The sequence below is a fragment of the Mixophyes fleayi genome, chromosome 7 (assembly GCF_038048845.1).
Source record: "Mixophyes fleayi isolate aMixFle1 chromosome 7, aMixFle1.hap1, whole genome shotgun sequence".
Taxonomy (NCBI): domain Eukaryota; kingdom Metazoa; phylum Chordata; class Amphibia; order Anura; family Limnodynastidae; genus Mixophyes; species Mixophyes fleayi.
In genome coordinates, this window is record NC_134408.1 from 139,247,368 (window position 1) to 139,270,745 (window position 23,378).

Below are 23,378 nucleotides of genomic sequence, written 5' to 3' on the forward strand. Positions count from 1 at the left end.
AGGGTCCACCCAGTAACCCCTATTGCCCAAAGCCACAATCCCACAACGTGCCCAGGACTCTTCAACAGAATTATATGTAACTACAGGAGAACTAGACGGATTGAGTCAGGATTGTGCAACCCATGTCCCGGCTACATGGGTGGTAGACCCCCCATATGGAGCAGGATATATGACCCAGGGTGGTTTGTCCAAAATGATACATCCCTTTTAATCACATGCTCTTTTCAGTCTAAAAAGGGGGCTAAAGTCAATGCAAGAAGCTTCCACTGTTTAAGTGACAAATACAGCCCCCAGAGATTACAATTAATAAGCCATATGTACCGTAATAGCCACAGGCTGTCAAAGACCACCGTGCCTCCCCCTCCTCCCCAGTACGACCCTTCTCTCGTCCCCCTCCTCCCCAGTACGACCTGTCATCCCCTCCTCCCCAGTAGGACCCCTCTCTCGTCCCCCTCCTCCCCAGTACGACCCTTCTCTCGTCCCCCTCCTCCCCAGTACGACCTGTCATCCCCTCCTCCCCAGTACGACCCCTCTCTCGTCCCCCTCCTCCCCAGTACAACCCCTCTCTCGTCCCCCTCCTCCCCAGTACGACCCCTCTCTATAACCCTCCTCCCCAGTACGACTCCTCTCTCATCCCCCCTCCTCCCCAATACGACCCCTCTCTATTACCCTCCTCCCCAGTACGACCCCTCTCTCATCCCCCTCCTCCCCAGTACGACCCCTCTCTCATCCCCCTCCTCCCCAGTACGACCCCTCTCTATAACCCTCCTCCCCAGTACGACTCCTCTCTCATCCCCCCTCCTCCCCAATACGACCCCTCTCTATAACCCTCCTCCCCAGTACGACCCCTCTCTCATCCCCCTCCTCCCCAGTATGACCCCTCTCTATAACCCTCCTCCACAGTACGACCCCTCTCTCACCCCCCTCCTCCCCAGTAGGACCCTTCTCTCGTCCCCCTCCTCCCCAGTACGACCCCTCTCTCATCCCCTTCTCCCCAGTACGACCCCTGACATCCCCTCCTCCCCACTGCAGTACGGGTCTCTATGCAATGCTGCTATATGGGAGATACCCAGACTGTGCTGGAGCTTAACCCCGCCCTCTTCATGATGCCACATCTGGACCGCCCCTAATTTCCCCTCCAGACGTCCTCTTCTGCGTTTCAGGAGGGGAGGAGCTACCAGGCAGATCCTGCTGCAGCGGCTTGGCCTCGCGGTGGGGCGGGGCTTATGACGTGAACGCATGCGCAGGTAGAGTCCAGTCTAGATCCAGGTACCTTATTCCGTCCGCACGGTACCTGTTCTATACCCCCGGGTCACGTGTTCCGGCCGTGCCTGAGCCTGCCGCCACCGTGTACCCGGATGTTCCTGGTCACGTGGTTGGCCGGCTGTTGTGGAACTGGAAGTCTCAGCATGCGAGGACGGTTAATTTTACCATGCCTGCCAGCAAGGCATGCTGGGACTTGTGGTTCCATGAAAGCTGGGAAGCCACAAGTAGCCTATATGTTTATATAATAGTGCATGCTAGAGCCTGTAGTTCCACATAGTTATTAAGCCATATTACCCTAAGTCTGGTTTAGTGTATACATATATTTTTACCTATAGATTTTTGATATATTTGTACAGTTGCATTCATATTAATTTTCTATTACAATTTTAATTTGATGTATTCTGATCATAGTGCTGTATCCTAATTTTTTGTTATATAGCATCATCATCACTATATATTTACATAGCGCCACTAATTCCGCCGCGCTGTACAAAGAGAACTCGCATCAGTCCCTGCTCCATATGTTTACTGCTGAATAAATTGAACTGTTCTTAAATTATACATCATCTCGGTGCAGAGTATTCAAATATAACCATTGTCCTATGCTGTGCATATGTTTTATTTACAATACAAGCCGTCCTGCCTATAAGTTTTAGCTTGCAGAGATAGCCATATGCATAGATCACAATGCATGGAGGACTTAATGATGTCTTGGCTCTAACCCCTGTACATTGCAGAGATTGGAGAAGATTGAAAATACCCCAACATGAGCAAACTTTTGATAGAGGCATTTTACGGAGGGTCCCACAAGCAACTGATGGACGTACTTAAAGAAGAAATTGAAGGGTGTGTTCTGTATAGTCTCCCAGCTAAAAAATGGCACTGGAGGGCTCGCACAGCTGCTCTGTACTTCATGCAAGCTGTTCCACCCAGTGATACTTACAGGTAACATTATATATTAATGAAATAATATGTCATTGAAGTATCATCGGGATGTCTGCTGTGCTGCACAAGTCCACCCACTCTTATTGCAGCTGTTGTCTGGTGTCACTCACAACTGCAAAACTTCTTTATTTAAGAGATATAATATACCACTGGAAATAAGTTCTTTTTAATTACCACTACCTCTTCTTACAAGCAAAATGGGAAGTCAAGTGCAGGAAGCAGACAAATAGCCATGGGAAATGCATTACTATGAGGGTCGACCAGGTCAGTCATTTAAAACTGGCCAACCGTGAAAGACACGTGTTGTATCGTGATAAGTTCATATGAGTCCACCATTTCTGCCTTGTAAGAACTGCAGCCATGCAGTTTGTGGGTTTCATACATTTGGTTTTAAATGACTGATACGGTCAATAGCATATTTTCCCTAGCTCCTTAGATTCACCAGGATGGATTGGATATAGGGGCTTATTTTGCAATCCTGAGTCTGGACTCATGGCAAGCCAATATCCCCCTCCTCAATTGCACCTTGCTGGTACACCAATAGAAAGATATAATGTTAAATGTAATTTCCCATCTTTGTGACAAATGCAGACAACTGGCCAATCGGCACAAATAATGTTATTGATAGTGATCCAATCAGGACACCGTTCCATCCTCTTTCTTTTAACATCAAAGCTTGATGGTCTGCAGGAAGTGTTAGTTGCTAGCCACAATCTACCAATAGGCAGGAATAAGGGGGATTACGTTTATCACGGAGTCCCTCTTTCGGAATTTAGAATGTATAAAGTGATAATGGCCATTTAAGATGTATTGTCACATATTTTACCTTGCAAATAATCCCAATACAGCCAGACGGTCGTTTGTTTCACAATGGTGTTGAAGTGACTGGTCCTGACTGTTGCATGTGCAAGTAATCCTCTAAGTGACTGCCTTTTCTTATTTTAAACACATATTTCAATTTAACTTGTCATCCCCACTTGAAACTGCAATGGTTTCTTCAAGGTTTTCTTGAATCAAGATTTACTAATACAACTGTACATGTGAAAGTACCATACTTGTCTTAGTTCCAGATGTTATGTTTTTTTGCTAATGATCCTGTTTTATCGGTCTCCTTCCTCTTATTTATTGGCATCGTCTCCTGATTATCAGTGGCATTCTATTCAAATCAGAGCGAGAAAACACATTCAGTAGTCCTAGTGGTTGGTAAATAAATATGATAGTAGCCATTCATGCTCTTACTATGGGATCCACTGGTGGGCCCTCAAACCCCCTTTTCCTGCACTGGAGGGATCCATAATTGCAGAGAGCCGAGCATTAGTGCAGACAGTTACCCCCCAACACCAGCCGGGCTCACTATATTTTAAAGTCTGTATGAATGATCTGTGGCTCGCAGCAATCTTGTGTTCTCCAGAGTGGAGAAGTGATCGCTACAAAGGCATAGTTGCCTACTCTTCCGGAATGTTCGGGAGACTCCCGAATTCTTTGGAGCTCTCGAAACCTCCCAAATCCTGCCCATTTCGTTGGTGAAGTGGGTGGGGCCAATTGAGTCATCCTGGCCCCTGCTATAATAGGCTGAAATTGGTATTGTATGGCAGGAGATGGGGCCTAATGATGCAATTAGCGTGGTCACGCCCCAAGACACGACTAACTTTGGTGATCTCCAAAGTTGGCAAGTATGTATAAGGGTTCTTCCTTAGCAGAAATTTGGGGTCCCAGAAGAAGAGACCCCATTTTTTTGCAAGTGGATGTGTGGCACTACTTGGCTGATATCTGACAGTGCACATCTAACTAGTGCTAAATACATCAATTGCACGCTATATAGGATAAGTCAGTTGTGCTTTGAACAGACCTTTTTTTTCTATATTTTCTATTTAAGAGATCAACATGTAAGATGACTGCTGAGATTTGGATGATGTGGCCAGTATCTATTTTCTTAAGCTGTTGTGTTTAGTAAATTTAACAGGCTGTGATGTTTTTATGTAGAACACAGAACCCCATGATTGACAGTTGACTCGGCAAGTTCTATTTCACTTCCTATAATTATACACTGTAGAAATGAGAATGGTCATATGTATACATGAAAAGTGCTTAAAGCTGCACTACTACCTTTGCCAGGTCCCCGAGGCTGCTCCGTTACTGTATCAGCCCTGGTCCAAAAACCTGAAGAGCAGGGGCAAACACAGGATTTGTAGAGGGGGGTTTCCACACCACGCCACCAGTGGGCGTGACTAGCATGCATGGGGGTGTGGCTATAATTTTAGACAGTGCTTGGCTGCTCTCCAACTCTTCCTATCCCCATAATATACATGGGCAATGCGTGCACTACTGTTAGGTGCACGCAGCTCTCCCTTTTAAAGCAGAGCTGTCTGAAGAGGGAGCAGGGTCCAGCCACCTCAATTATACACTGCCCCAGGCTTGGAGGGGGGTTTCCAGGCACTAGAACCCCCCCATCCCCCTCGGTTTGCCTATGAAGGGGGAGGAACAATCACAGCAGATTGTGGCACGCGATTGGCCGGGAATCTTGCTCACCCCCCTTGCTTCTGTCATTTAAAGTTGGTAAACAAAATTGATTTCTGGTTCCTTATTGCAGAAATGACAGCTCCAGGAAATAAACGACGGCATGTTGGAGCCTCCGGGGGTCCAGTTAGGGGAAGGGGCACCTTAGTACATTTTGTTTACATCATTGTTAGTGTAGCTTTAAATACTTTTAGATTTTAAATCCATTGTTTTCTGTGTCTTGTGTCTGTTGTGTCTTTTGGAAAAACAAATAAATGCCCACAAGTATTAAACCAGGGACAGCAATGCTATGATTCTGTATGTGTTTTAAATAATTCAATGCTTTTAAATGACACGTAAAATGGGTTATGGGATGTTTTGGAAAGCACTGCAAGTGAATTGCGCTTTGATCGTCAACATCTGTTGGTCTCATTATCATAGTTGGCATCTTTCTAAACAACCTGACCATGGGATGATTTTTTAAAATGAATCATTTAATAGCAAAGTTATATCGATTTTAGGGGAAAGATTAATATTTTCTAGAACCTGTGATTCTAAAATCAGAATTTATTGTAAATGTAAATTAAACCTATATTAATATCACATGTAAATTTAAGTAAAGCCACGGTTTGAAATTAATATATATCTGAGGCTGTGTTTTACTTAACTAAATATGATTCCACCATTGTATATTTTCTACCTTCTTCAGCAGTTTGGAGGGAGGTGCTTCTCAGACTGAGCAGGCAGAGTGTGAGTGACAGCTTTACAGACTTGACAGACTTTCTGTGCAGAAATGTAGTATGTGGATTGATACACAGGGGCAGGTCAGAAACTCAGATGACGACAATCTCAGACTCCGGACACCCAAATTGTAATAAGGATAAGTGCATTGTTGCTATGACTATTTTACCTTATTGCACATGGGCAGCTCAATTCCTCATGGGTTTGTGGAGCAAGACATCAGCCTTTACGGAAACCAGAAGTGTGCAACGGCTAATGGGAGGAGGCGGATGGGGTGAGGGTGTTTCTTCCTAAACAGGTGCTCCTAGTTTTGTGAAGCAGTGCAAACTAAATTTAACTGAAATCTGCAATGTCAGGGTCAAAACCTGACAGTAAATATATCATGTCTCCCAACTGTCAGAGGGACAGTCCCAAATTTAGGTCTCTGGGGGAAGGGAGATAGATAACGGGCAGCCTAGCGCTTTATAGCACTAGGAAGCCCTCTGAGGGCGTGGCCAATCCTCCATTGCCCCCCATTGAGACCTGGCCACACCCCCTGTTCTGCTGCCAGGAACTTGCATGTTGGGAGGCATGAATATTAGAGATGTTCACTGACCCCTGTGTTCTGGTTTTGGTTTTGGATCTGGATTAACTTCGTGTTTTGGTTCCTGATTTTTACTAAAATCCCAATTTTTTTTTGCTAAAATCACATATTTTTGCTTTCCCCCCCCCCCCCTACATTATTATTAACCTCAATAACACTAAATTCAAGTCATTTGCAGTCAATTATGACCACCTCACAGGTCACAATATTATTTTCATACACTTTCATACACTTTTAAACAAATACTGCAGCGACCTGGCTGGATGGTAAGCGACAGAGCAATGACACAAACACACGGCAGTTCCTAGCACATCTAGGACACATTGGCACACAGCAGTGGCAGAAAAGAAAAGTGGTTCAAGATGGAATTGTCCTTGGATCATGAAATCAGTTATGGTTCATTTAATCGCTCCACCCATTCCTTGGATAACTGGGGTAATTCTACAGCTAATACATGGCAACGAGCGCTGACCCCCCCGAATGCGTGCTTTTATCAGACCCAGACCAATCCTTGGTGCCAGACAATGCACTAAAAAGATCCATTGTAATTCACAGCAAACAGTTCATCACTGATCGTCGAATTGGTCCCAATTCCCAAAAAATTATAATAAATTTGGGTACCTTTGACGTGAAGTGCAGATTACAAATACTTGATGAAACAGCAGCAAAGTGGGAGGTAATACATATACACATCTATTTAGACATCCATGCTTACATTACTTCTGCAAGCAACGTTGTTTTTTGTTAATAAAACTGTTGTCTTTATACCGTTCAAAAAAATTAAAATTAATCCTCCACCATTCTTTGGATGTAGATTGTTACAGGTCTTTTTATCTTGACCAAGGTTAAAGGTGTTTTTTTTTAATTTTTGTTTCCCTGACTTAAAAACACTATGCACTTTAACATAGGCTTTAGCAGATGACGTAGAGGGATTACTATCATCATGACTGGTGCCAGCAGCTGCTTGGTGCTCCTAGTCTTCTGTGTACTGCTGGGAATCCATTTTGATAACACCATACACTTTGACTGCAAATTCAGAAGAAAAGCCTGCCAGGCCTAGTATTTGTAGTTCAGCAATGACACTTCGCAATGGAGCTCTCCTTTTTGTGTGTTACCTATATACCACCGTACAATTTGACTGCAGATTTAGAAAACCAAGCCTGCCAGACCTATTATTTGTATTTCAGCAATGACAATTAGCAATGGAGCTCTCCTCTTTGTATGTTACCTATATAACACAGTACAATGTGACTGCAGATTTAGAAGATCAAGCCTGCCATTCCTATTATTTGTATCTCAGCAATGACAATTAGCAAGGGAGCTCTCCTGAATGTCACTGGAGACTTTGAAGAACACTGCCACCCATCCTCTTTCTTTTCTACCTATGATGCTGCCCAACTGCACTAGAGACTGCCAAGAACTGTGCAACCCCTTCTGTGTACCTCTGTTAAATGGCGCTAGATCGCCGTGGAGGACGGTACTTATAGAATCCAAAGCTCGCGAGATCCGATGACGTATCAACGTTTTGCCTCGTTTTCAATTCCGAGGGCGCGCGAAAGTACCGAGCTGGCTCGGTACTCGGATCTCCTAAGTTCAGGTGTGTTCGGTTCTTGGGGAACCGAGCCTGAGCTTCTCTAATAAATATATGATAATTATAGAAGGGCAAATTTGATATTTCTCTTACCATCGGATGCCTTTGGAGCAGGCCTGCCTACTTTCAGTACAGTTACTGAAGGCTTAAAAGAAGTTATATTTTCGTAGAAGTAGTTAGTAAGAAAATAGTGAGGCTAAGCAAGAATCAGATTTCCCCCTGAAACTACATACATAGCTATGATTTTCAGCTTGTGTAGGATTATAAACCCTGTATACATTCTAATTTTCCTCTTTCCTTTTAATTGCTGGTTCTACTTTCATTTCTGGACAAATTTGAAAACAGCATGTGATACAATATGTCCGTAAATAATTGTAGCCATCATTATTATTCACATTTATTTTATTTCTGGTGCCTTGGATGGGAAGGGGGGGATTAGATAGTAATTTTTGGATAACAACTAGTGGGTGGCCAGCTGCCCATATATGACAGAATTGATAATAAAGGTCATCAGTTATTGTAATTGTTACTTTTAGATGATGTTAGACAGTAACAACGTAGTAAATAACACAACATTATACTGCATCAGATTATTTTTTTTTCAAAAAAAAAAAGAGAGCAGCCTTCTTGGTTTTGTGTATTTCGCCCCAGTTGTCATGACGGCATGAAATCAATTTGGAGAGAAATGTATACAATGTGTACATCTCGTGTGAAGGTCTGGTTCAAGTCTGAGCTTTTGCGGTGGTGAAAGTTTCGGGGCATTTTTGACATGTATCTAAAAAATGTTCTGGCATGTACTTTCATCTCGATCACAGCCGTGTCCTCCAGCAAATCACAAGGTTATCTCTGTCTTCAAGGTCAGCATCACAAGACATCCTGTGCTGGCTGTAATAAGCTAATCAGACATTACTCACAGACACACACCCCATTAGTTAAACTTAAATTACATTGACCTAACATAATTTCATTGTCAGTCATTGGATTACCTACATTTTAGAGATCCCACGAAATGCAGAATGTAGAACGCCGGCAAACTATCCAGTGATACAAATGTATCTTAATGGTTATCTGTGGTGTTTTCTTCATTCTGATCTGATAGAAGATCTGATGTCAGCGTTTTGGCTTTTTAAACATCTAAATGATAACGTTGTAACGACAAGTTACAGTTGGTATTTTTTTTTTTCTTTCAAGATTTGTTTTTGTCGTGTGCAAACTTTCCTATGATATAATTGTAAAGCTCTACTTGTTGGTGCAGTGTATCCTCATAAAAATAGCAACGAAACTGCCCTGAAATTCTGGAATCGTGGTATTTGTTACTAGCACAGAGCAGTTTATGGGGGAAAGAGTAGGACAGAAGGCTCATTGATAAGTGCTGGATGCCACTCGTTTTGTTGTTTGTGTTAAATAATATACCTCAATAATAAGATTATTTACAAATACTTGCATTCATTTTCCTACTGCTTTATGGTTCAAAACATTTGAATCTCCTCTGTAGGACTGAAAGCTTTTCGACACCTATGCTCTTTTTTTTGTTTTTGTTTTGCACATTTCAATCATTACTAAGCGTGTGAAAAGCGCACTAGAAATAGGTCACATAGGAGTCACTGGTGCCGTTCCCACCTCTGCGTTCTAAAATGTTAGTGCAGTGCTTAACACTGTAGAACGCGGTACTGCCTATTTGCCATGCGTTAAATGCACGCTACCAGCACGGTAGTTTAAAACACGAGAAAAGCGCATGGAAAACATGGTAAAAATACATCACTGCAACGTGTCTAAGTTGCTTGTTAGTTTTCAATTCACTTTTACCCCGTGGGGGCTGATTCAATTCGATTTTCTGTCCCTTCGCATCAGTGGCAGATTCCCCCCTCCCCCCAACAGCACTTCACATACCTTTAAATTGCGGCCGAGAGAGGCCATCAAAGTGAAGGAGTGGATAGGGTCAACTAGGGTCAACCAATCAGAGTGTAGGAGGGGCGTGGTTATGCTAAATCCTCCCACACCCCAAGAAAAAGTCTAGGTCCGCCCCCTCGTATTTTTACCAGCGGAAGGCAGCAGGGCACTTGATATCAATAATATGCAAATTGTCTTATTACTAGTAATATACATATTATTTTTTATTGTACGGAGGTCCCTTTGAACCTTTTTGTGGCAGATGTTATAGTCTCACCGGAAATAGAACCTCCCAACATGACTCCGTCCACCCGAACGTCTCACTTCACACTGTTTTTTAAATCCTATATGAATGAATTAGATGAAAGCTTTGTATATTGTCCTCCCTTCCCACCACCTACCATAGTCTTATTGTGTTATCGTCAGGGAATTTCGAATGCCCAGCGTGAATAGCTATACCTACCGCAGTCTAATTAACTAAACAATGAGGGTAGCAGGGTGCACCCAATATAGTGAGTATGTAATATATCTGTATAAATCGGATATATGGGCACATTCTGGGGTACGCTATTAAAAACTATCAAAAAGAACGATTGTGCGCAGCAATTCAAGCCACAAATACACAGTAGTGAGACAGGGAACCAATGTTTACGCTGCCTGCAGTGCGTAGACATGAACAGCAGATATATGCAGCGTTTAAAGGGCGCCAAGTGTGTAACTACCTTTACTTTGCTTAGTGTAAGTGGTGACCTAAGGACTGTCTATCTCTTTTTCCGCATGGTTTGGAGAACTCCTTATGGAGAATAATCTGTTCAGTGAAACCATCTGAATTTTATGCTGCTTCTTCTCTGTATTCAAAATATTCTTTAAAGCCCTTATTCACATTTACATACTAAAATAATATTTTTTTCTTTTCTCACGTGACTTGTAATATATTAACTCAGCGGAGACTAGATCACATCACAAGCCGCTCTCCGTATCCGGTGTAGAACTCTAGAACAAGTTCCAGAAATAAAAGTTATGTGTGTTCTGGAATTGCTAAACATTTTAGGAAAATGGCAGAGTCGCGCGTTTCCTTTAGCCCCGATCTTTAAAAGTCTTTTTTCACCCAGACTCCGACCATCTGTCCTCGATGACCTAACCCCAGACAGGAAGCCGAAAGTGACTTAAACGGTGTTAATTTAGATTGATGCGTCATCCCTTTTGGAACAGGTGTGTCCAGCATGCTCGCACATATCAACTTACAGCGTTCCAGGTACACGGCTCCAACACAAGAACAGCTAATGTGTCCTTTCATCACCACATACTAAACATGTTCTACACATCTATTAGTTTGCTTCATGATTTGACCTCGTTGCAAAGAGCTTCAGCTATGAGTATACAGTACAGAATAAACGTTCATGCGAGGGTAAGGTCCTGATGGTGTATACGTGTTAAAGTAGATAATTACCTAATATCCTCGAGCTTACAGTCTGGTAATTTTATTTTCAACACAAGAAGTTGCCCAGCACCTGTTTGATCATTCGCTAATGACGGCCAGACAGATTTGAACTGCAATTATTTATGTTTGTGACGCAAAGTGTACTTCTATATGAAGTTTTTCCCTCCTGCCACACTTACGTTACATTGAATAAAAAATTAATTTTTACGTAAATTGTAAAAAGCACAAAAAAGTACCAAGTGTTTCGTTTTTGTTTTTTATGATGTGTTCCGTTGTGCAAGTAAAAAAAAGATTTTAAAAAACATGAAAGCATTAAGAGAGCTGTGTATTTTACATTGACTCTGCTTATTTTGAATAAAGAAACAGTAGAACAGTCTTATTATTATTATTTATTGTTATCCACTGTAAATCAGAGCATTATTCAGTGCATCAGTTCCTGCCCCACTGAAGCTTGCAATCTAATTTTCCCTATGCAAACTGACAACAGAGCCAATGGATCCCTTGTGTATCAAACTCCCATTGTCCTATAGATTGTAAGCTTGCGAGCAGGGTCCTCTTATCTCTCTGTCTGTATGTATTACCCAGTATTGTATTATTAATGTTTGTTCCCAATCGATGATGATGATAAATGTAGTCAGGAGCCAACAAACCTAACACTCATCGTCATTATTTATTTATATAGCGCCAGCAGATTTCGTAGCGCTTTACAATTGGGAACAAACATTAATAAAACAATACTGGGTAATACATACAGACAGAGAGATAAGAGGACCCTGCTCGCAAGCTTACAATCTATGGGACAATGGTAGTTTGAGACATAAGGGATCCATTGGCACTGTTGTCAGTTTGCATAGGGAAAATTAGATTGCAAGCTTCACTGCAATATTCACTACATGGCCAAAAGTCTGTGGAGTTTCCTTCTGATTAGTATAGTTGGCCGTTTCAGCCGCAGCCATTGATAACAGGTACATAAAATCAAGCATACAGCCAGCAATCTCCATAGTAACACATTAGCAGTAGAATGGCTCATATTGAAGAGCCCGGTGACTTTTAATGTGGCACTGTTGTAGGATGCCACCTTTCCACCAAGAGCGTTAGGCCACACAAGCTCACAGAACAGGATTGTGCTGAAGCGCGTTAGAATTCTCTGTCCTCTTTTGCAGCACTCAGTGCTGAGTTCCAAACTTCCTCTGGAAAAAACATCAGCACAAGAACTGTTCGTTGGGATTCGGTTTCCATGGCTGGAGTGACGAATCATGGTTCACCACGAGTCAGGATGTGGCGAGTGCTTTCTACCCGAATGGGTACTGCCATCTGTAAAGTTTGGGAATAACGGTCTGGGACTGTTTTCCATGGTTTGGCCTGGAGAGAAGGGAAATCTTAATGCTACAGCATACAATGATTTTTTTAGTGAATTAAATGCTTCTAACTTTGTGGCAACAGTTTGGGGAAGACCCTTTTCTGTTTCATCATATCCTCGTGTACAAAGCGAGAACCATCAGAAAATGCTTTCCCAATTTTGGTGGGAAGAACTTGACTGTCCCGCACAGCCTTGATCTCAACCCCATCGAACACCTTTGGAAGGATTTGGGATGATGACTGCGAGCCACTTTTCCAGGTGGCAGAGGACAAATTTGGTGAAATGTGGATGTCTGTCAGTAGAACACAATCGCTCACCAATTATCTCCGTGATGGGCAACAGACCCTTCCCGTGCGGATCCCCGGCTCCTTGTTAATTTCTCGTCAGAGCTCTTGTCTAAAATTCCTGCTGATAAGTTAGTACAGATAGGTGTCTCGTTCTTTGACTAAATGTCTTGTTTAACTTATTACTGAGGTTAAGGGTGATGTGCGGCCCTTTTGAAGTTTAGAGGGCCACCCATGTGGCCCCTAAGGTGTATCGGGCTGCCCATCACGGATTTATCTATTCACCAGTGTTCTAAACACAAGAACCTTCTGTTAGAACAGGTGGCAGAAGGACTCATTGGAATCCTTAAGGTGATTGGATCAATGGATGATGTGCAGCAGGCTAAGACAACTTGTGTCCCGTTGGCAGTTGTGGAACTATAAGTCCCAGTATGCCTTGCCAGCTTCTGCACATATTTTAACACGTGGCTCTATTCAGGGGTCACAAGCAAACAATTCAATTGAAAGAAATAAAAGTTATGATATCGGTATCTTGTGGCATATTATTAGTATTATCCTTTATTTATAAGGCTCCAGAAAACTTCCGCAGCGCCGTACATACAACAAACAATAGACCATACAGGATAAAAAATGGTAGAGAACAATTAAACGACCTTTACCAAGACTCCAGAAACTCCAGAAAAATCCATAATGAAAGTTTGATGACATTGTGAAATAAATATATATAATTACCCATAATGTAATTACAAAGTCATGTAACATCTTCTAAATTCAATTTTTGTTTAGCTTTAGTTTGAGAAGCATTTCAGTGTAAAGCTATGTCTTTTTTTTTTTTTTTTAAATCATGCTGCCCCCTCCCCCCCCCCCTCCCCCCTTCCCACCACCTCCCAGGAGCAGTGTCTTAGAAGCCAAGGGCACACGCAGGCTATACATGGCAGCGTAGCTTCAAGTTTATGCTCCTAATAGCTCTGATAACTTATCTTGTACAAATAAAAATAGTGTGTAACATTGTATACTGCCCCCCAGGTGACTTCATATGGATAAAAGATATTATTTGTAACAAACCCCGGCCCTTAAAATAACCCTGGGGGGGGGAAGTGTTCAGCTGCATTTACTCCCTGAAGTCTGAAAAGTTTATTTTAAAGACAAACTGCAAGCATGTTACACCACAGAGGCGGGGGGATGTTCAGAAGAATACTGCTGAAAGAGATGGTGGTTAAATGGATTGATTAAACTAAAAGGCAATGTGTAGATTCAGAACTGCTATTATACTATATATGATATATATTGTGTGTGTGTATATATATATATATATATATATATATATATATATATATATATATATGTATGTATATATTTATCTTTGTATTTATGATTTCTTATAGATATGGATAGAATCACAATGTATTTGTTCTGGAATTCTTACCACTGGTCTGCACGAAATGCTTTGTAATGACAAAGCAACAATAAAGTTTTTTTTCTCAATTAGATACAAATAAAAAAGACAATAATTAAATATAGAGGAATATATCTCTTTTGCTAAGATAGATCTATATAATCCTTGGTGCAGTCATCTGTCTTCAGAGATCACATAATAGATTGGAGTCCGCCTGTGTACAATTAAAGTGATTCAATAGACTTACAAATAAATACATCGGTTTGTGGGAGGTCCCACAGTTGGTTAGTGCGTTTCCTAAAGAGGTTCATTATGAAGATCAAAGAACATTCAAAGGAAAGCTAAGTTATAGAAAAGCAAGAGGCAGGGAGACGACACGAGGAGACTTCAAAGATTTTTTGTATATCCATCAATGCACTCTCAAGCCTAGAAAGGATTGGAGAGAATATGGTACAACTGTGAATGTGTCTAGAACAGGCTAACCTCCAAAACTGAGCTTTTGTGCAAGAAGGACGCTTGTTGGGAGGCCGCCAATCTGTTTATGGCAACTCTGGCAGAGTTACAGTGGCAAAGATGGGAGAAACTGCCCATGGGACAACAATAAGGTTGGGGCACTTCCGATATCTGCTCTTCATAGGAGTTTGGCAAAATGAAAACTGATGAATAAAACTTACGTGACATCTCACCTAGAGTTTTCTAGAAAGCAGGTGGGGGATCCTTTTACAAGAGGAGGAATGATCTTGGCGCTTTCTATATTAACATAATGTTGGCACTGGGTGAAAACGCTATGCTTTAAACATACTACATTATGTATATCCCCTTTTTTTGAGGACATTTATACATCGTGAATTTGCTATCTGGAGAATTACTCACCTTATCATTCATTCAAGGAAAAGAAAGAACATCCTACAAGTGACTTTTGTGCTATTTGTGATGGACTTTTGGGGGGGTATTCAATTGTTAGCGAGATCCCCGGAAAACGAGCGCTCTAAAAATATTAGCGTTAATACGGTAATTACTCGCTGAATTTCATCTCGCAGCTGAAATTCAGCGAGTAAACTACCGTATTAACGGTATTTACGCGCATATTACCGTATTAACGCTAATATATTTTTAGCGCTCGTTTTTCCGGGGATCTCGCTAACAATTGAATACCCCCCTTGAAGTTTTATTTATTTATTTTATTCATTTTATATGTGCTATTGATGAGTGCTTTTGTGTTTGTTACTGAGGAAGATTCTATGGTCCGATGAGATCGAACTTTTTGGTCTCAGAGGAGGAAGATTCTATGGTCCAATGAGACCAAGTTTGAACTTTTTGACCTCTGAGGCGAAAGTATGACATGATGAGACCTGGATTGAACTCTTTGGTCTTAAAGGAGGAAGGTTCTATGGCTTGATGAGATCTAGATTTAGCTTGGCCTCACGGCTAAGCGCTATCTTTGGCGCAAGCCTAGCACTGCGCTTCATCCTGAGAGCGCCATCTCTAGCTTGAAGCATGACAATGGGAACATAATGCTGTGGGGATGCTTTTCTGCTAAAACGACTGAAAAACTTGTCGAAATAGGGGTCAAAATAGATGGGGCAAGATATATACAAACCTTGTAGGAGAACCTGCTGCAATCTGCAAGAGACCTAGGACTGGGTAGTACATTTATATTCCAGTAGGACAATGACCCAAAGAGGAGCCACAGTAAACCACAGCTGTATTGCAAAGAAGAATAGGCAAGAAATGCAGTGTCCAGGAGTTAAATGTATGAACCTCCGGATTCTTCAACTCCGGCGAGTTCAGCGTCTTCAGCGCTTAAATTTAAAGCGGCGCTGCCTTGTAAAGGGAAACTTCCCGCTTTAAATTTAAGCGCTGAAGACGCTGAACTCGCCAGAGTTGAAGAATCCGGAGGTTCATACATTTACCCCCAGATGTGCAAAGTTGGTAGAGACTTAAACAAACAGACACAGCCGTAATTGCAGCTAAAGCTGCGTTTACCACGTATTAAAACAAAGGGGTAGACTCCTATGTAATCAACTATTGCCTGTTTATATGTAATAAAAAGCTTTATTTTTTTTCATTGGACATCGCATAGTATGTTATGTGTTGTTGTTCATTGGTAAGAATTTTTGAATAAATCTGTTTTTTAAATTCCATGGTGCAAGAAAACTAAAAGGTGAAAAATGAAAACATTTATTTAAAAAAAAAGGTAATAATTATGGAAGTTTGGTTATTTGTCAGACACATAGACATAAGTGCGAAATGTCTCTTCCCACAGTTACTGTAATGCAAGTCTGAGGTCCGTTCTAAATGTGTTTTAGTGTATTTCATGCATGGTGCTCGAATTTATTAAATATTAAATTATTTGAAAAAACCCTAATTTACAGGAATTCCAGATAATAGATCCCATATTGTATACTTGTGTTAATGTGATATGCTCTAGTAAAAGGGATTTTTTTTTTCTTTACAGAGCGTGCATCTTGTAAATTTGTCACACATAACAGCCCACTTTATATATAAAGAAATGTAGGAAGTCAGCATAACTAATTGACTACCGGTGAGCCTCATGAAGACAGGAAGTCAACAGCAAATATCTATCAATGTGTCTTTTGTGTTTCTAGATACGTTTGTAAAAATAGCCTTTTGTAAAACGTAATTTTCTTACAGGATTAGAAATTCTGAAATAAACAGTTCTCTCGCTTAGTTTCAGAGATTAATGGGGCTGTTGTTTGTTGTTTTGTTTCCATTTTTTTCAGCTGGTCTACAGAAAGTGTCATGTGTACCCTCCTTGTTATTATAGATTTATAAAGTGCTGTACAGAGTAACAGTCCCACAATGCTTAAACAAGGGTGTCAGTTACCTATTGTCTCTCATTACCCGTCCCTCTAGTAATGAGCAACAAGTGGCCTGTGGACCCCCCCCTTCCCGATCTTATCAGAACAGGGGTAGCTGAATTACGCATCATGTGACCTCCTCTACAAAGTGCAGAGAGGTCACGTCATACGCAGACTCATATTTGTCATATCTGTAAATGACTGTCCAGTGCGCTACGGAATCTGTGGCGTCTTATAAATAAACGATGATGACGATGAGTTAGTTTCATTCCCAAAATGGCAGCTTCCGTCAAGCATTTGGGAATGTGAATATGCAGACGTTTTCTACACACTTGTCTCTTATACATTGAACCGATGTATGGCAACCTTACTGTAATGGTTGATAGGGTCTCATCCTTTCTTTACAACCCAAAACTTCGAAGTCTCTTATCACCTCCCTGTAGTGAGAACGATCTGGATTAAAGGTTTTTCAATTTGGTATTTGACCATTGGGTCTTGACTATCTTTTGTGAGCTGAACCAATGTTTTTTTTATAACGCATTAGTGACATCACTGAGGAACTTTAAGAATGCAGCCATTGTGATTGGGCAGCACGGTGGCTAAGTGGTTAGCACTTCTGCTTCACAGCACTGGGGTCATGAGTTCAATTCCCGACCATGGCCTTATCTGTGAGGAGTTTGTATGTTCTCCCTGTGTTTGCGTGGGTTTCCCCCGGGTGCTCCAGTTTCCTCCCACGCTCCAAAAACATAGTGGTAGGTTAATTGGCTGCTATCAAATTGACCCTACTCTGTGTCTGTCTGTGTCCGTGTGTGTTAGGGAATTTAGACTGTAAGCTCCAATGGGGCAGGGACTGATGTGAGTGAGTTCTCTGTACAGCGCTGCGGAATTAGTGCCGCTATATAAATAAATGGTAATTATAATTGTGATTCACTAGGAGTCTGTGGCATCTCTGTTTTGTCATGAATCCAAGAAGATAGTAGGATTCAGGGGTTAGATAGTGGACTGGTGGATATAAATGCAAACTAACTGCTAAAGGAGAGAATCCGAAAGAATGCCAAAAACAATCTTTATATGCGTTTAATGCTGGCTACATAATGGGATGTTGTATTGCACTAGGTATCGCATGTCTGCAGGTTTATCCATTTACCAATAATGATGTATAGTCCTGTGATAGATAATGTGATCTAGGCTCAATTTCACACTTGTATTTAAAATTCTAGAATAGTTGTGAATAGTATATTTTATGTATCCTACGAGATATGTGGGACATATTATCCCATGTTGAGATGTTTATTTTTCACTGTGCTCAACAGTGTTTTATGTACAAGGAACCATCGCCGCCCCTGCTAATACGCCCTATCTAATTCAATGTTTTATAGGAGGAAGATGTATTTTTTGCGGTTGTGTGTTTTAATAAAAAGTTTATTAATAAAGCCAATTTTATTTGCGCCATATAAACATTTTATTGAGGTTTATTTGAAATATATTAGTGCTGTCTCTTGTGTTTGTTGTGGGTCTATTTTCATGAATGCTGGCTCCACTCATGTAGGCTCTTACCACTGTGAGTAGATGACCAATGTATTTTAAATGGGGTTTTAAATATTTAAATGTTGCACTGCTAGTGGGGGAGAGGGGGGGGGGGTGCAAATTCAAAATGTGTGGGCTGGTTTAGAGTTCAGATGGGGGCGCTTCCTATCTCAACTCTAAATCATACTTGCCAATTTTTTATATGGGGCCCATCATGTGCTATTGTTGGTTTAGAATCTTAGTGGAATTTTTTGCTACTTTCTTTGCAGCCATGTTTAGTGGGGCCCAGGTGTATCCCTGGACAGGTGATATTGATGTATAGTTACTATCAGTGGGTTATTCTGAATGAACTCCTGTGTTCTACTTTTAGAAAATAGTTTACATAACAGCTGAATTCTGGGCTTGTCTTGTTACAGTAAATGAAGGCTATTTAAAGCATAGCATGCCTGGGCGTGTAATCTGCTAATATCGCCATGTGCTGTGTATTTGTTATATGTTCAGTGCTTGCTGTTTTCTTGTACTATGAGATGTTACTGACTTATTTAGCGCCATTTAGCACAATCTTCCCGTCACAGAGGAATAAGACCTTGTATCAGTGTCAGAAAGCATGACAAAAAGGCTGGGGGGCAGCGCAGTGTCCTCTTTGGAGGGGCAAGTTCATTGAGTAATTGCACCTAGATTTCTATAATTTTAGACATAGATTTATGGAGCAAGATGGTGTTTGCAGAAAAGCAGAGGTTTGCAGCTAGATGGGGCGGACTTGTGCGGAGTGAGGACGTTAATTGTAGGTGCTCTGGTGTGCCTGGTATTGTTGATCAGTGTGAGAATGAGATTTTAAGTGGCAAGAGAATATCGAAATGAGATAGAGAGAGAGAGAGGTGCTTTTTTTTGCAGAGGGGCCCACTGACATTCACACTACGCAAAACAACTTGATTTTTGCACCAGCTCGGAGTTGACAGAGGTCACGCTGCATCCTGCATTTTTAATGGGTTGCATCTAGTGCAAGCTTCAAAATACGCACCAGTGCCACAAGTTCTATGGTCCTGATATCCCTGTGCTCGCATGATAAGTTTAAGCCATAAATAAGGCTAAACTAGTTTGTATTGTATTAGAAAAACTGGACTGTTTCATCTAATGAGAGTGGTTATACTACAGTGAGAGGAGCTTGGAAGTTTGATTTGACGTTGACACTTTTGCACTTTGCACCTCTTCAGATTTTCTCTCCTTCCTGCGAACCTAGACCAGCTACTAGCTTGCAGAGAAGAGTGTAGAGTAGGCGAGCGTCTTCCTGTGCCGTTAAGGAACACCGGTGCCAGACTAAAAGGGACGCAGTTCATAAATAAGGTCGACTTTGTCCATACAATGTCGTAAATGTACCCAGAAATTTTTTGCTGGGAATTACTACATCAAAAGTTATTTTGTGTTTTGAATATTCTGTTTGTTGTTAGCTTAACCTTAAGTGTCTGTTATATAGACTTGGCTAAAAAACACGGACGGAAGCTAGAAAGATAAAGCATTGTGTTTAGTAACAAACTGGGCGTAGAGGCCATTAAATGAAAACAGGGTTAATTCGCGACTGTGCAGAGGTGCTATCCTGCTGTGCAAATGCTGCCGTCACGCGCTTACTTCTGTGGGATTGCAAAGGTTTCACTGACTGTAAGAGTTGGGCAGATAGCGGGCGTTCCTTGCATTGTCGCCAGAATTCCAGCATAGTCTTGTCCTTTACTTTAATGCTGCAACATTTGCACTCTCCAGGAAAAAATGAAAATGTTCAAATAAATGAGGTATGAGGTCTTAACTTCGAGGCCAGTTGGACTCTGCTGTGGCTTTCCTACTGTTTACACCACGCGCATTTTCTAAACTATCCGCCATGGCGCAAATGTAGGCGCATCAGGGTGTGAGCGCGTACCTTGAAATGCACTATGCAGACAAGTCGTCGAACATAAAAAAAGCTTGTGGACCTGTAAATGACCCGTACAGTCCGCTGAGCACGGAAACTGGAAATGCTATTTCCCGTATTCATATTTAATCACTGCCCAGCAACCATGGCATGGAGAATCAATCGTCCAAATGCAATGAAGGGCCCTACATTTATAGAAGAAGGAAAAGCAGAGACACTAAAGCAGTGCAGTATTTCCGGGGAACAATTCCCCTTCAAAACATTGTTTTATTTAAGTGTCTAAAGCTAGGTACACGCTACAGAATTTCCACCAACTTTTTATGCCGATCGTTTTTACATGCGATTGATGGTCCGATCGCTCGGTCCATGGACTGCACACACACTAGCCTTGTTTAGGACGATAAAGGGAAGAGCGGACGTCCCTTTAGCGACTTTTTACAGCCATGTTGTCGTGAGCAATGATTGCAATTTCGTACTCACTGTTGTGGATCGGTCGGAAGTTTATACACACTACACAACGGAAACGAGATTGGAACGAAAATATTTAGCGGTATGACCAACCAAATGAGGCGACAATCGTCCATTTGGGCAGACGTTCGACCATCGTGTCACAACACACACTGACCTGACTTTTAAACGAGCGGTCGTATGTCGGCTGATTGAGCCGATTATTGGCCGAAAACCGTGTAGTGTGTACCCAGCTTAAGCCATTTCTTAATACACGTCTGGAATCGCCCTTTATTATATATAAAGTGCCACCCTCCCATATATATACTCTCCCTCTATGGTGCCAGCAGTATATTCTGCATATCCTCTTTCACCACGCGCAGTGACTAGACTACAATATAGATACATGGCAGTAATTGGCGCTAGTCAGTAGGAAACTGTGTCTGCATTTTTTTCAGGGCATACAAGACTATAAATAGGGCAATATTTTAAATTCCTTAAATAAGATGGTGAAATGCATTACCATATCTTGGGCTCAGTGGTCACAGTTATTTCCTGTTATATTGGGTGTCTGAGAACGGCCTATAGAATCCTGGAAAACCATTTCTCTTAATCTCGGTCCACACCGTGTAGTCAAGAAAAAAACAATTCGGATTCAAAACCGATCGTTAAAAATTGCTCGTTCTCCCTTCCAATGTCCGTCAATCTCTCGGTTTGTCTGCCCGTGTATGTCGAAAATTGGGTGAGTAGCCAATAATCAGTGGTTATGTAAATGTTTGCCAGACACCAATCTTTTTAGGTATAGACACACAACCAATAACACCTGTGTGTGTGCCCAGACCGCACTAACTAGAACAACAGTGGTATCTAATTATTTTGTTCAGGCATTAAAATTCTGAGGAGCCCTGACTGTAAGGGGGGAATTCAATTCCCCCCGAATTTGCGCGGTGTCAAAACTGTTACCGTTATTACGGTAGTTTGAAACCGGCATTCTGCTCGCAGCTCAGGGAAGCCGGCGTTGAAACTACCGGAATAACGGTAAAAATACGCGTTACTTTTACCCGTAACGCGGCCAATTGAATTCCCCCATAATATAGCACTTAGGTTACATAGTTTATTATTTGTAAACAGACATAAAAAATAATAATGGTTCAAACCTTGTTATCCCTTCTGTATTTAAGATCAAATAATACATTTTCTATCCTGACAGTTTGATTACTTTGATAGGGAATATTTTAAGACCTGAATGAAAGGACATTTTTTTTTTTTCCCAGTGACACGAAACTGAGACGTGTCGGATACGGGTGCCATCTGTCTGGCTGAAATTAGCATGAAATTAATGGAATTAGTTGTAGGTTAGATTAAAGGGCAGAGGTGGGGTTGGTTGTATAAAGCTTTTTATTATCTCCACTATCTACAGATCATAAGCAATTATTATTACGCAACCTAGGCTTATATTCTGTCACAATTTTATTCCCACATTCATTCAAGTAAATGTGTAAAACGCACCCCGAAAAGGAAGGGATATTATATCCAATCTAGCAGGTTGGAATTTGTATTATTTTGAATGTGAAATCGAGGGCTTAATATTTTAATTATGTATCACCTTTATGGCAGAAGCTCGGATAATTTTAGTTTGCAGATAGTGTGGTGTCGATCTCTTGCCAATGTGAAAATTGAAGGTACGACGGCATATGGGCTCCTAGTCCCAGGGAGCGTAGGGTCCAAACGCTGAAAGTCAGGAGTCTGTTAATGAATCACTTAGTTCTGTCAAGGTGTGATGTTGTTAGTGTTATGGTAGTGGAGAGGTATTGAACTCTGACAAATAAGGTGCAAAGATCAACGTGTCGGGAAGAGGTGATGAGGTGAAAATGACACACTACTAGTGAGTTGTTACAACACAGAAGGATGTGTGCGTATCACTTTGTGTTCCTGCTCGCTAATGGAGGGTTAAAGGAAAAAGAAACCCATCTGCTTGCTTGATATTCTAAATTAAAAACAATAGGTTAGTTAATGTGGGCTTGTTACCTACGCTCCCTGCAGGCAGACGCTCTTGTGGGATGAACCAATGTTTCTAAGAAGGCAGGGGGTCAATTCTCCAGGAACTAGTGATATCACTGAGGCACCTTATGCTGCATTGCTAGGCTGAATATTGATTTCACCCCACACAGTGGCTGACTCCAATGTCTATAGCTGACAGGTACCAGTCTGCCTGCAGAAATGTCATGTGACCCTTAGCAACCTATCGGATCGTTTTATTCCGCAGGAGTGTAACCACTGTGGCGTTAGCAGTTGGTGCTGCCTCACCTGAGGCTTGCTCTGCACCAGGGACTACACAATAAGGTGATGGATTTTGCAGTGGGAGCACCACAGGTTTCGCCTGTCAGGGTTGGCCCGCTAGGCAGCTGCTGTGACGAGAGAGGGGTACAAAGGTATCAATTAATAAAGGTTTAAGACCATTTGGGACCACTTCTCACCTGGAAGGTGCTGTGGCACTTTCACGTGTTTTTAAATATCTCACCTGGTCTATTATTGTATTTAGTAATGTAATGGGAATAAGATGTTCCTAAGAGAGCTAAATCTATGCTAGGGGTGCCTTCAGGAGCAGGGGGTAAGCAGGGCATCTGCTTCCCAGGCCGGTCCCTTAGTGGTCCACCTTGGGCTGGGTCACTGAGCTACCTGCATTTCT

At 41.7% G+C, this 23,378-nt stretch overlaps 1 protein-coding gene across 2 annotated transcripts in view; it reads left to right on the forward strand.

The window, feature by feature from the left end:
* Window positions 1-1,032: 1,032 nt before the first annotated feature.
* Window positions 1,033-23,378, forward strand: part of QTMAN (queuosine-tRNA mannosyltransferase) — a 148,058-nt gene continuing 125,712 nt past the window's right edge. Inside the window, exons 1-2 of one of the 2 annotated variants that reach the window (XM_075180933.1) lie at window positions 1,033-1,247; window positions 2,004-2,211. In XM_075180933.1, coding sequence (XP_075037034.1) covers window positions 2,033-2,211 — 179 coding nt within the window. In that variant the 5' untranslated portion in view covers window positions 1,033-1,247; window positions 2,004-2,032. Of the gene's footprint in view, window positions 1,248-1,272; window positions 1,291-2,003; window positions 2,212-23,378 lie in introns of those variants that run through there. The other variant, XM_075180934.1, reaches the window with a different exon arrangement.